The 14,937-nt window shown below is 34.9% G+C and overlaps 1 protein-coding gene across 1 annotated transcript; it reads right to left on the bottom strand.

Annotated features, from left to right (window-relative positions):
* Positions 1–12,674: 12,674 nt before the first annotated feature.
* Positions 12,675–13,055, bottom strand: LOC112490670 (uncharacterized). Its single transcript, XM_025070895.2, has one exon. It carries the CDS (start codon positions 13,053–13,055, stop codon positions 12,675–12,677), a length of 381 nt encoding a protein of 126 aa, XP_024926663.2.
* Between the last annotated feature and the right edge of the window lie 1,882 nt (positions 13,056–14,937).

Here is a 14,937-nt window from a genome sequence, read left to right as displayed (position 1 = left end):
ACATAAAATGTTATACATATAGTTTAAACTTTTTGAGAATATCACAGCACTTTGTCAAATCCTAGGTGTTAATATGTTTGTTTTTTATTTTTTTATTTAATTATGTGTAGTTTGCTTCTTTTAAATATATTAATTAATGTTAGAGTTTATTAGACAACACAAATAACTACAAACACAAGGAGGGAAAATAAACAAAAACATTATTATTGTTGTTATTATTAATATTAATATTATTATTATTATTATTATTGAAACAACAAAACATAAAATTGCACATAATTTAAAATTGTATTAATTCTTTATTTTTATTTTTCTGAATTTATAGTTATTTAAGATGTCTAATAAACTTTAACTAACATTAACTACAATATTTGAAGTAAGCTAACCGCATACAATTTTGAGAATATCTACAATTTTACAAATCTTCATATAATGTTGTTTTGTATACCCAAACTACTTTGGTCCTTTGAAGGTTTGAAAACGTATAATTTCAAGATTTAAAAATTGTCTTATACACGTCTGATAAATCTTGAACCAAAACTAATACATTATGGGAACAAGTTTTCACCTAAATAATGCATAGGAGATTTGATATAGTAAGGATTTTGTTAGGGACTTATGGAGATCAGCTCTCCTATGTGTCAAGCTGTCAGGACCTGTCCAAAATTCTTCATCGGAACCCTAGACAAGCCCTGATCCCAGGGAAACCCTACCGGACCCTCCGATGGAAAATTCGGCAGAACCTCCCCTAAGAGTTGGACTTACCACAAATTTTCTGCACTGAAAACACACTTCTATACTCATCCCCTTATTCCTCCCACAATACTACAATTTGATTTTACAAATTTACAGCACTCCAATGAATAACAGCAATCTGGTGCATAATTAATACATAAATGTCCAAAATAGTATACAGAGCATTATACAAATAAATGTGGAATTAATACGATGATAGATAAAGAAGTAATACAAGATGGAGAGGAAAAAGGGAAGAAATGCTTCTTGTACTTTCGGCAATGAACTGAGACGTCGGGCTTGTCCCGGACAATCAACATCTCCCAACCTGGACCTAGGGGAACGGAATTTAAAAACGTGAGATGCTAATCATCTTAGTGAGTGACCCTATTTACTGTACACTTTTAATATCAATAATATAACAAATGAAGGAAATTAATTAATACCAACAATTAAATAGATAAATAAATAATACACAATTGAAAGTAATAATTTCTCTCAAAACCCTCACTATTCACTCCGTTGGAAATGTTCCCTTTTTAAAACATTTTCACAAAACCCGATATTCGTATTTCCCAAAAACCAAGGGATCAATCAATTTAATAAACAATAGATAAATACCCCAAATATAAATAAAATGTAATAAAATATAATAAATAATTTTTTGAACACTTTAGGGTTTGAAATTCCTATCCGAAAATTTATACTTGACGCACCACACCATATGCCAGTGATGCCCTCCGATACCCAGCGTCCCAAGCACCGACTGGTGGGGAGGTTAAAGAGAGAAACTTGCATACGGTACTTCGGCGTCCCGACAGTACCGCTGCTGAAACCGTCATCCTGGCCACGGAGGGGGGCGGCTGATGCGCAATATATAAGACTTGCCTGCCCTCGGTCCAATGGCAACTCACGGGAGACATAATAACTTGCGCGCTAACCACATATACAACCAGAATACCAATACTGTATGAGTGCGTCTAAAATAATTATTAAATTAATTATTACCATACCGATTTTCCAAAAATCACCGTGGAAAATATACCAGTTTTCAAATTCACCATCCCACATTTTCTTTTAACATTTCCGGTACGAAACCATCGATAACGATATACAAATAATTTTTCTCGTAACGCGAGGTTCAACAAATAATATTCCACGGGCATAATTATCAAATTTGAAACCACCAATTTAAACAAATAATTTTCTTAAAATATTTAAATCAATTATGCCCAAAAAAAATAATATAAAAATCCAGACACAATTAGTTTATGAAAATACCTTACTCATGCAGAATAAATATAATTAAATCACGATATAATAATAATCGGGAATTTCTTAACAACCCAAAATTTCATTTAGCATCAATAGGTATATATATATAAAATAATACATTTTTCCCAATTATATTAAATTCCACCACATAAGCAAATTCTAGATATCAAATTAACACAACATAAATATAATTAATTGCCCAAAATAGTTTTCAAGGTGGGTCACTCACCTGGAACACGCAATTAACCTAAGATCCTCCATGGGATCAATCCCACGATGCACATGTGCTCCTAGAACAACGATTTACATATAGTCAAATAAACTAATATTTTATTCGGGTAAATAATACCCGGTACCTGGGGGGTCTACAACAAACGTTAACCAAAATTGACAAATTATATGTCTATGGAAAGTTTGTGAGATGAGGATCATATTACCGACCTCCATTGAGCTCAATTCAACCGGCGGTGGCCGGAATTTGGCCGGAAAGCTTTGGCCGAGTTTAAACTTGAGGGATCTCTCAAACGGTAGAGATTTTGGGCAATCTAACCTCGGAAATGGACTCAGAGGGGTCGAAAATGATGGAATAGAGGTATGGATCGAGCTGCGTTGGCCGAAAAACACAAGAAAAGAGGAGAGAGAAAATTTTCGACCGGCGGCTTCTCCGGCCCGATCTAGGCACGTCCGGCAACTGGTGGCCGTGAAATTTTGAAGCCGATCTTGCCTCCATCCCCCGCTCCTCTTTGGCCGACGCGTGCGGCTGTCCGATGGCCGGAAACGAAGAAACGGCGAGGGCCTGAGAGGAAGAAGGAAAGGAAAGGAAGAAGAAGGAGGAAGAAGAAGAAGAAGAAGAAGAAGGCTCGGGGGGGGGGGGGGGGGTGGTGTTTTCCCACATGGGGGAAAAGAAAAAAAACAAAAAAGAAAAGAAAAAGAAAGAAAAAGAAATAAAAAGAAAATAAAATAAAATAATTAAATAATATTATTATATAAAATAACAATAATAAAATAATATGGTATTAAGCATGGTTGACATGTGCCATCTCAACATGGTGACACATGGTCACATTTATTAAGTCACACGTGGCACATCGTTACACGTTTAAAAATAATATTAAAATAATACAGTATTTGAAAAACTCTACAGGTCTATAACTTTCAAACCATATGTTCAAATCAGACGTACCGCTAGTCTATGAACTCGTATCGATGAGTACTTTACAACCATGCATGAGTCAAAGCTCAACTTTGTATGAATAAAAAATCAACTCCGGCACCCCTTGGACAGTTTGGACCTCAACTTGTTTTGCTCATAACTTTTAAACCGTAGCTTCGTTTTCAACGTGCTACTAGTCTACGAACTCATACCAACGTGTACTTCGTAATGGTACCTCAGTCAACCTAGAATTCCATCCAAATCAAAAAGTCAATTTTTGACCCCTTCGGTCAACGGTCAAAGTTAGAAATTTTCCGTTGTACTTTGGGACGGGGTGTTACACAGGCCACATCACCCAACCAATGACACATCATTTAAATATTTTGTGATTTTTTTAGAATAAAATCTTAATGGCAACGAGCAGTCTATAAAATATATATGGGATTCAATATTACTTATTATTTGTAGTTGATTTAACTTCTTAAATGTTATTAAAAAACTTTTCCTATGTGGCAGCTGATGTAGCAATTTCTCTCTTCAAAAATGCCTCACAAGTTTCTTACTTCTTTTTTTTTTTTTTTTTGGGGTAAATCTCAAGGTCCCTACTATATCAAACCTATAAAGAATATATATAATATAAATTGTATTTTTTTCAGTTTCAAAAAAAATTCCCTACCTATACTATCAGTTTTCTAATGGGCAAGATCCTCTCCTCATCTACATTTGCTAACCTTTTAAATATCTTTTCAAATGTGGCATTGCTAAATTGTATGGATAAGATCTATTCATTCAATCTAATATAGTTATTTCCTATTGAGTCACTATCAATTATTTATCGTTAGTGTGATAATCAACTATTATTAACATGACAATTGTTAATTGATTGTATTTAATTATATATTAAATTTTTATAATAAAAAAACAACATAGAAAAATGAATCTTTTAGACAGCCACTTAAATTGTAAAATGATATATGAGTCCCATTAATAATAGTCACAAATATTAATGACAAATAAAATTTAATGTTATTTTTTTCCTAAAATAAAGATTAATATTTGTTCTAACATAATGAATAAAAGATTTAAATATTGTGAAATTTCTAAGAAGTATGAGAAATTATTTTTATAAATAATAAAAAATTAAAAATTTATTTGCAAATCGATTAGAAAAACACCAAAAAAAAAAAATTTCTGGAGAAGAACATCAATTTGGTGTAGAATAAAAAAAAAAAAAAAACAAAGACATTACAAAGTACAGAGGAAAGTATTGCAACAAGTTTTCTGAAGTTTTGACCATTACATGATTTATAAGTTTTTTTGTCTTTAATAAAAAAATAAAAAAATAAAAAACTCTATAAATGGGTGAAAGGACATTTCAAAAGTTAAAAAAAGACAAAAAGTATGTACCGAAGAAGCTGGAGAAACCGTGCACTTTTTTTTTAACATTTATCTTTACAAGCTTTTCCACATTTATAGAAATGTTATTTTCTCCAATTTAGGATGGTCAAGAACTTCGTAAAAGAATCCAAGAAACTCTGGGTGAAAAAAGAGCCAAAAGACACCGTCACCAATGTGTTAATTCCATCTTCCGATATCGATCATTTCTAACCCCTCAATTTCTTTCTCCATAAAGGTACTTTAATTAATTGCATTGTCATCATCATCCATCGTCTTTTCGTTTTAATTATCTTTTTCTTAATTTAATTATTGTTTAGTAAGCTAATTAATCTTTTTTTTTTGGCCCTTTGCAATGAGAATTATTTAGGCAAAACTAGATGAGTCAGATAATCATTTTCTGTCGTACGTATGCATTGCCACTACAGCAGCTCCTTACTATTACTTACCCTCATATTGTTTTCAGCACAAGTCAAACAAGTAGAGGAATTTCAACCTTGTTGATGGTGGTGTTGCAGCCAATAATCCTGTTTGTAAACACTTCCAAACTCTCTGTTTTGCTGCTTCTTAACCTTATTTTATATATATATACATATATATATACACACACACACACACACATATATATATATATATATAATAATTTCTTAATACTTTCCCTTGGAACTGGATCATGCAAGAGACATCAAAAACTTAAAATTATAGATCTTTGCATCTTGGTTCTTCGGACCAAGTGGTACCACTTCCTTCCTGGACATTTTCGTTACGGCAATGGATGATATGGTTGACATCTACATGTATACTTTCCGTGAAATCCTTGGCATCTACAAGGATAACTACTTATGGACCCAGGTATACCTACCTGCCTACCTACATTATTAAGAATCCGTTTTAATTCGTATGTAATATTTAAATGGGACTTACAGAACTAATATATTTTAAATTTTGTAAATTTTATATAAATTAATTAATTGCATCAAATGCATCCTATATATATATACATAGAAATTAAATATGGTAATGTTAATTGTGTTTAACAATAGAAAAATGAAAAAAAATAATAATAATTAATGTTGCTGAGTACCTAAAACTAAGCAAAATTGCAGGACGGTAGCCTGCCTTATGAAAGGTCGACCTCCACATGCAACTCAGATGAAGAGAACCTTAAACGCCTTCGTGAGATTGGTGAAAATCTCTGGACGAAATGTGCCTATAGTAGACTTTGAAATTGGCAGTTTACATAGACTAGTTAGAGGCAAGGGCACAAATGAACAAGTGTCAGGACCCATCAAAGATCCCTCACCGAAATCCTAGATAAGCCTACCGGACACTTCAATGGAAAATCCTATAGAACCTCCCATAAGGGTTGGACTTACCACAATTACTTGCACTGAAAACATATTTCTATATATACCGTCTTATTCCTCCACCTTATTACAATTTAATTCCACAATAATCAGCACTTCTATAAATTAAACATGAAACTAATGCAGTATTTAATAACATTTATCTAATACAGTATACAGAGCATCATAATGTACAATTAAGTATGAAAGTTATACAACAAAGGATGGAAAGAAATATTATAATAGAAATAAATGAAAAGAAAGAGAACTCCACGAAATACGACAGCAACAAAAGTCAAGCTCGCTCCGGACGAACTTCTACCAATCCTTGTACCTAGGGGAACAGATTTAAAAATATGAGATACTAATCATCTCAGTGAGTGACCCTATCTACTATGCAATTATAATAGCAACGATAGTCATAGTACACTTGAATAATTATAAATAAGTAAATAAATAATAATTAATTGAAAATAATATTTTATCTCAAAACCTTTACCATTCACTCCATTGGAAAAGTTTCACTTTTAAAACATTTTCGCAAAACCCAATATTTTATACCCAAAAAATCAAGAGATAATTAATTTAATAAAAGTTTAAATAATCCAAATACGAATAAAATACAATAAAATGTAATAAAATAAATTTACAATACTTGCATTAAAGAAATATAACATAAAAATGAAATTCATTATATAATTCGAAAATTTTAATTTAATAAACTAAAATAAACATTGTCAAAAATATAATTTAAATAATTATAAACGATCATGTAAAATAAGTGGTAAAAATATATTATAAAATTCATTTTGAAATATTCAATCAATCTATATAATAAAAATATGGCAAGATACATTTTAAAAATGTTAATTTAAAATCAGTGACATAAAATATGAATAAATACATTTTAGAAAATACAAATTGAAAATAGATAAATAAACAAATTAAATACATTTAATTTAAATACGGCTTTAAAACTTTAGGATTTGAAATTTATATCAAAAAAATAATACTTGACGCACCATACTATATACCAGTGATGCCCTACGATACCCAGCATCCGAGCACCTTCCGACAGGAGGTTAAAGAGAGAAACTTGCATATGATCACTTTGGCATCCCGACAACGCTGCTGTTTAAACCGTCAACCCGGCCATGGAGGGGGGCGGCTTCTGGCCAATATCAAACTTACCAGCTCTCGGTCCAATGGCAACTCAAGGGAGACATTATAATTTGCGCGCTCATCCACATACACAGTACAGAACACCAGTACTGTATGAGTGCATCTAAAACAAATAACCATATTATTTTAAAAATAACAATTTTTCCAAAACTCACCGTGGGAATTATATCGCTTTTCAAATTCACATTCCCATATTTTTCTTTAATAATACCAGCATAAATCCATCGATAATATATAATTCTTCCCATATCATAAAATCAACTAGATAATATTTCAAGTGCATAAATATATATTTTGAGAGCACCATAACTTAAACCAATATTTTTCTTGAAATCTTTAAAATCAAATCATGCCAAAAATATTATTAAAACCACATGAATTCATATATTCTTAAAATAATGTAAACGCATTTGTTATGCATTATAAAATCAACATCAAACTCAACAATAATTAATTAAAAACCTTAAATCATAATTCCTTTAAAATCCCAAATACATTTTTCGCAACAACACATATATTAAAACCATTATAAATCGGCATTGTAAAATTAAATGAAAATTCCTTCAAATATTAAACATATATTAAAACCATTACACAATATTTTAACAATAAAATTTAACAATTATTAATAAAATCCCATATCCATAAAATTTTTGAATCAAAATATTTTTTGATGCACAAATAATTATAATTCATTAAATTTTGGCATCAAAATTCTAAATATAAATTTACTAAATATTCAACACATAAAACATATTCTTCAAATAACCAATTAACACAAAATACATATAATTTAACATCCTAAAATAATTTTGAAGTTGGGTTACTCACCTTAAGCACGTGCATCAATCGAGATCCTCTGCAAGATCAACTCCATTACCCACACATGCACCTAAAATATTCACAATACACAATACTAATTATTTTAATATTTTAATCGGGTAACTCCCAAATGGGTACCTGGGGAGCGAACACAAACGACAACCAAAATTTATGAGTAATATACCGAATCAAAGCTTGTGAAATGAGGATTACGAATCTGGTCTCACTTTTCAGAGATCGAACCCGAGGTGGTCGGAATCTCATTGAAAAGGTGTCGGGTTTTGGATCCTCGGATCTCACAAACCGTCGCGAGTTGGAGGAAACCGACCTCAGATTTGGGTTCAGGGGGTTAAGACTAGTGGAAAAGGATGGGCGGTGCAACTGGAAACTCGCGGGAAAGTCGATTTCCCGATGAGCAGCAGTGGTCACCGAAACCCATCATTGCCGGAGTTGCGTCCAATGGCCACTGGTTGTGATTTTTGGAGGAAATGTAGATCGGAAAATGGGTGAACGGATGGAACTAGCGGTAAGGCAAACAAAGGCCAGATCGGGGAGAAATCTGGGTTTGAAATAGCAGGCACCGCCGGTAAAAAAACCTCAGATCCGGGCGTGTCGGAGGTCAGTTGGCCGTCATTTTTGGCTGGCCGGCTGGTTTTGATGGGTGGGTCACGGTGGTTTAGAGCGGTATTGTTCTGGTGGCTGAAAATGGTTGAACGGCAGTTGGCCAGTCCTTCCTTTTTTTCTCTCTCTTCCTCTATCCTCTTTCTCTCTCCTCCTTCTCTTTCTCTCTCCTCCCTCCCCTTCTCAACTAGTCAAAATGCCCATGGGTGCCACTGTGCACTCATGGGTGGGTCTATTTTTGTGACACATGGCATCACTGTTCACACACATATAGATCCATGAATAGTAAATGCTGTATTGGAAAAACTTCATAGGTCCGTAACTTTTAAACCACATGTCCAAATTGGACGTGCCGCTAGTCTATGAACTCGTATCGATGAGTACTTCACAACCATACATGAGTCAAAGCTCAACTTTGCATGAACAGAAGGTCAACTTTGGCACCCCTTGGACAGTTTGCACCTCAACTTGTTTTACTTATAACTTTCAAACAGTAGCTCCGATTTTGATGTGCTACTAGTCTACGAACTCAGGACGATACATAATTTGAAATGGTGCTTAATCAACAAATATTTTCATCCAGAACAAAAAGTCAAAATTTTGACTGTTTCGGTCAACAGTCAACCTCGATCAACGTGTAAAAATTCTGACGTACTTTTAGGATGGGGTGTTACAATCTTTCCCCCTTACAAAAATTTCATCCTCGAAATTTTGCATATCATTGGAACAGATAGGGGTACTGATTGCGCATCTTCGCCTCGTGCTCCCATGTGGCTTGTAACACCCCGTCCCAAAGTACATCGAAATTTTTGCACGTTGACCGAGGTTGATTGTTGACTGAGAGGGTCAAAATTTTGACTTTTTGTTTCGGGTGGAATTTTATGTTGACCAAGGTATCATTTCAAAGTACGTATCATCCTGAGTTCGTAGACTAATAGCACATAAAAAATGGAGCTACCGTTTGAAAGTTATGAGCAATACAAGTTGAGATCCAAACTGTCCAAGAGGTGTTGGAGTTGACTTTTTGTTCATGCAAAGTTGAGCTTTGACTCATGCATGGTTATGAGATATTCATCGATATGAGTTTATAGACTAGTGGCATGCCCGATTTGGACATGTGGCTTGAAAGTTATGGACATGTAAAGTTTTCCAAATACCATGATATTTTAATATATTTTGACTTGAGTGAACAGTGTGTGCCACGTGTCATGTTTTAAACCAATCCTGTGTGTGAACAGTGTCACCCACGGGTGGCTTTTATTTTGCCCAAAACACATGTGGGCTGGGGGGAAGAGAGAGAAAGAGGCGAGGAGAGAGAGAGAGAGAGAGAGGAGAGACCACCACCACTGGCCACCACCGTTGACCGTCGCCTGGTCATTTCCCACCTACACACGTGACCCCACCTTGACACCCATCTGAAAATCGGTCGGCCAACCAAAAATCACGGCCAACCGACTGCCGACTCGCCCGGATCAAGACTTTTTCAAGCGGCGGTGCCGATTATTTCAAACCCAGATTTCTCTCCATTCTGACCTTCGTTTGCTTCACTGTCAGTCCCGTTGAATCATCCATTCCTCGATCTACCTTTCCACAAAAAATCATGACCAGTGGCCACCGTAGTTCGTCGGGAAATCGACTTTCCGGCGAGTTTTCAGTTGCACCACCCATCCTTTTCCACTAATTCCGACCCCCCTAACCCAAATCCGATGTCCATTTTTCTCAATTCTTAACGGATTGTGAGAATCAATAGTCTAAAATTAGAGAGCTTTCTGGCGAGATTCCGGCCACCTCGGGTCTGATCTCCGGGAAGTAAAACCAGATTCGTAATCCTCATTTCACAAGCTTCGATTCAGTATATTACTCATAAATTTTGGTTGTCATTTGTGTTAGCCCCCTCGGATACCGGTATTATTTAGCCGAATAAAATATTAATTTATTTCACCCTGTGTAATATTGTTGTTTTAGGAGCACGTGTGAGCCGTAGAATTGATCCTATGGAGGATCTTGGTTGGATTGCGTGCTTGAGGTGAGTGACCCACCTTTCAAAATTATTTTGGGGTTGGTAAATTGTATATATTTTGTGTTGAATATATATTTGGAAAGTTTATTTCATGTGCTAATTGTTTAGTAAATTTCTAATTGAAATTTTATGCCAAAATTGAAGGAAATTAAATTATTTGTGTATTATAAATATTTTGGGTTTTAAGAATTTTCTTGAATTTGAGGTTTAATTTAATAATTATTGGATTTTGTTCTTGGAATATTTTATAATTAGATATTTGAAAAATATGTTTTTATGTATTTGATATTAAGAGAATTTCCATCTAAATTACATTGCCAATGTATGTTGTTTTAATATATGTTTGGGTGCCAAAAATATATTTAGGAATTAAAAGAAATTGTGATTTCAATTTCCTTTTATAATTGTTATGTTTATCATGTGATTTAATTATATTTTGGAATTTGAGGAATTGAAGAAATATTTATTTTAAATTATTATTGATTTCATTGATGGATTTGAAATTGATGGAATTTATATCGATGGATTTATGCTGGTGATATTAAAGAAAAATATGGGAATGTGAATTAGAATAATGGTATAATTCCCATGGTGAATTTTGGAAAAAAATTAGGTATTTTAATAATAAACTTGAATATTTTAATAAATTTAGTAATTGATTCTAGACGCATTCATACAGTACTGTTGTTCTGTACTGTATATGTAGATGAGCGCGCAAGTTATAATGTCTCCCGTGAGTTGCTATCGGACCGAAGGCAAGCAAGTTTGATATTGGCCATAAGTCGCCCCCCTCCATGGCCGGGATGACGGTTTAAGCAGCGGCGCTGTCGGGACGCCGAAGTGACCGTATGCAAGTTTCTCTCTTTAACCTCCTATCGGACAGTCCTTGGGATGTTGGGTATCGTAAGGCATCACTGGTATATAGTGTGGTGCATCAAGTATTATTTTTCAGATATAAACTTCAAATCCTAAAAGTTTTAAAATTGTATTTAAATTAAATGTATTTAATTTGTCTTATCACCTATTTCCAATTAGTATTTTGTAAAATGTATTTATTCAAATTTATGTCACTTATTTTAAATCAATGTTTTTAGAATGGATCTTGCCATATTATTTTTATTATATAGATTGGTTGAATATTTCAAAATGAATTTTATAATATATTTTTACCATTTATTTTATATGATTGTTTATAATTATTTAAATTATATATTTGAAACTGTTTATTTTAGTTTATTAAATCAAATTTTACAAATTATATATTGAATTTCTCTTTTATGTTATATTCCTTTAATGCAAGTATTCTAAATTTATTTAATTATATTTTATTCGTATTTGGATTATTTAATTATTTATTAAATTAATTATTCCTTGATTTTTGGGGCATAAAAAATTGGATTTTGCGAAAATGTTTTAAAAAGGAGAACCTTTCCAACGGAGAGGGTTTTGAGAGAAAATATTATTTCCAATTAATTATTATTTATTTATTTATTTATTCTTAATTAATTAAGTGTACTATAATTATTATTACTATTATAATTGTATATTAGATTGGGTTATTCACTGAGATGTTAGCATCTCATATTTTTTAAATTTCATTCCCCTAGGCTCAGGTTAGTCGATATTGATCGTCCGGGGGTAAGCTCGACGTCTTGGTTCGTTGCCGAAAGTTCCAGAGGCTTTTTCTTCCTTCCTTTCTATCTTGTATTATTTCCTTTTTATCATTTATTTTATGAAATTTCGTACTTAATTGTATTGTATAATGTTCTGTATACTGATTGGACACATATTTATTGAATCATATATTGATTCCCTATCATTTACTTGGAGTGCTGCAAATCTGTGGAAATATATTGTGGTAAGGTAGGAGGAATAAGGGGATGTATCTAGAAGTGTTTTTCCTGCAGGATAATTTTGTGGTAAGTCCAACCCTTAGGGGAGGTTTTACCGGATTTTCCATTGAAGGGTCCAGTAAGGTTTCCCTGGGATCAGGATTTTTCTGGGATTCTGGTGAGGGATCTTGGATGGGTCCTGACATGGCTTCCTCGATCAAGTGATTCTGCCACAAGACTTTGACTAAAGGAATGGTCTTGTTATGTAGCACTCACTCCTCGCGATCCAAAATCTACACTGGCTGCTCCACGTATGATAGATCTTCCCTCAACTTGATGTTAGGAGTCTCGAGTAAGTGTGATAGGTCTACAATATATTTTCGTAGCATCGAAATATGAAATACGTTGTGCACTCGGGCTATCTCTTCTAGTAATGCTAATCTATATGCCACAGGGCCAATCCTCTCCATAATCTCGTAAGGCTCAATATAACGAGGACTCAACTTACCTCGTCGACCAAAGCATACTACTCCCTTCCAAGGAGATAACTTTAAGAATACCCAAACTCCTACTTCAATTTCCAAATCCTTCTCACACACATTGGCGTAACTCTTCTGTTGATCTTGGGCAGCATTCAACCGATCCCAGGTGATCCTCACCTGATCCAAGGTCATCCGTAAATACTCAGATTGTGAAGTCCCATATCAGTTGGAAAGGGGAACGAAGCATGGCTCATAAACATGTGGATACCTTTCCCTTGTAGACGCATTTTAAACCCGTGAGGGCTGGGTTGTAAGAGACCAGGCCCAAAAGCGGACAATATCTACATGTGGGTGGTCTGGACCATCATAGATGGTATCAGAGCTGGACTCGGATCGGTGTGCCAGTGAGGACACTGGGCCTCAAGGGGGGAGGATTGTGAAGTCCCATATCGGTTGGAAAGGGGAACGAAGCATGGCTTATAAGCGTGTGGATACCTTTCCCTTGTAGACACGTTTTAAACCCATGAGGGCTGGGTTGTAAAAGGATTCTCCAAGCCCAAAGCAGACAATATCTACATGCAGGTGGTCTGGGCTGTCACACAGATCCAACCGCATTATTCGCCACAAGGAGTCTCTCTTCTCCTACTTCACTCAGGCATAATGGTATCCGACATTGCCTCCCATATAAGGCCTCATATGGGGACATCTTGATACTCGCTTGGTAGCTATTGTTATAAACAAATTCTATCAGTGGCAGTTGTTCGTCCAAGCTTCTGCAAAATTGCATAACACAAGATCTTAGCATATCTCCTAATGTCTGAATTGTGCGCTCAACTTGTCCATCCGATTGCGGATGAAAGGCGGTACGGTAGTTGAGTCTTGCTCCTAACGCATCAGCCAACTTCCGCCATAATCATGAAGTAAAACGTGGATCTCGATCGGATACGATGGTGATCGGTACTCCATGAAGACTCACAATACATTGTACAAATAACTAGGCTAATTTCTCGGGTGAGAAACCCTCTCGTACCAATAAGAAGTGTGCCGACTTGGTTAGAAGATCAATGACCACCCAAATACCATTGTAGCTCCTAGGTGTAGGGGAAGCTTAAACACAAAATCCATATTGATTTCTTCCCATTTCCATACAGGAATAGGTAATGATTGGAGTAGCCCTAAAGGCTTCTGTCTTTCTATCTTTACTTGTTGGCAAATTAGGCATTTTGATACAAAATCTACCACTTCCCTCTTCATGCCAATCCACCAATAATACTTAACAAGCGTTCGGTACATTTTGGCACTTCCATGGTGCATTGCATACATCGAGCTTTGCGCCTCCTCTAAGATCAGGAACGTAAAGTCTTCCTTTATATACGAGGGCTCCATCCCTCCTTATGGAAAACTCCGGGTCAAGACCTTCTTGTACCTTGCTCTTAATTGTTCTCAATTTAGGATCTTTCATTTGAGTTTCCAATATACGATTCACTAACACTGGTCGCACCTGAAAACTAGCCATAAGGACTCTAGAAGGATGCATATATATGCATTAACACCCCCATTTTCTTCAACTCCACCATAAGAGGTAGTTGGATGGCTTGAATGTGGGCAAGAGATCCGGTAGCCTTCCTACTCAAAGCATCTGCTACTACATTCGCCTTACCCGAATGATAATCAATCACACAGTCATAATCCTTCAACAACTCCATCCATCTCCTTTGCCTCATATTTAATTCTTTTTGAGTGAAAATGTACTTGAGGCTTTTGTGGTTGGTATAAATTTGGCATGTGGCCTTATACAAGTAGTGTCTCCATTTCTTTAGAGCAAAGACTACCACTGCCAATTCTAAGTCATGTGTAGGGTAGTTTTTCTCGTGCTGCTTCAATTGCCATGAGGCATCTGCTACCACCCTTTGATTCTGTATTAGCACGCAACCCAAACCTTGATGGGATGCATCACAATAGACTTCAAAACCCTCATTCCCATTGGGTAAAGTTAAGACAGTGCAGATGTCAACCTTTGCTTCAATTCCTGAAACTCTGCTCACACCTGTCCTTCCAGCTAAATTCAACATTC

The sequence above is a fragment of the Ziziphus jujuba genome, chromosome 10, assembly GCF_031755915.1.
Source record: "Ziziphus jujuba cultivar Dongzao chromosome 10, ASM3175591v1".
Taxonomy (NCBI): domain Eukaryota; kingdom Viridiplantae; phylum Streptophyta; class Magnoliopsida; order Rosales; family Rhamnaceae; genus Ziziphus; species Ziziphus jujuba.
The sequence above is the reverse complement of the archived record's forward strand: the minus strand, read 5'-3'. Positions and strand labels throughout refer to the sequence as shown.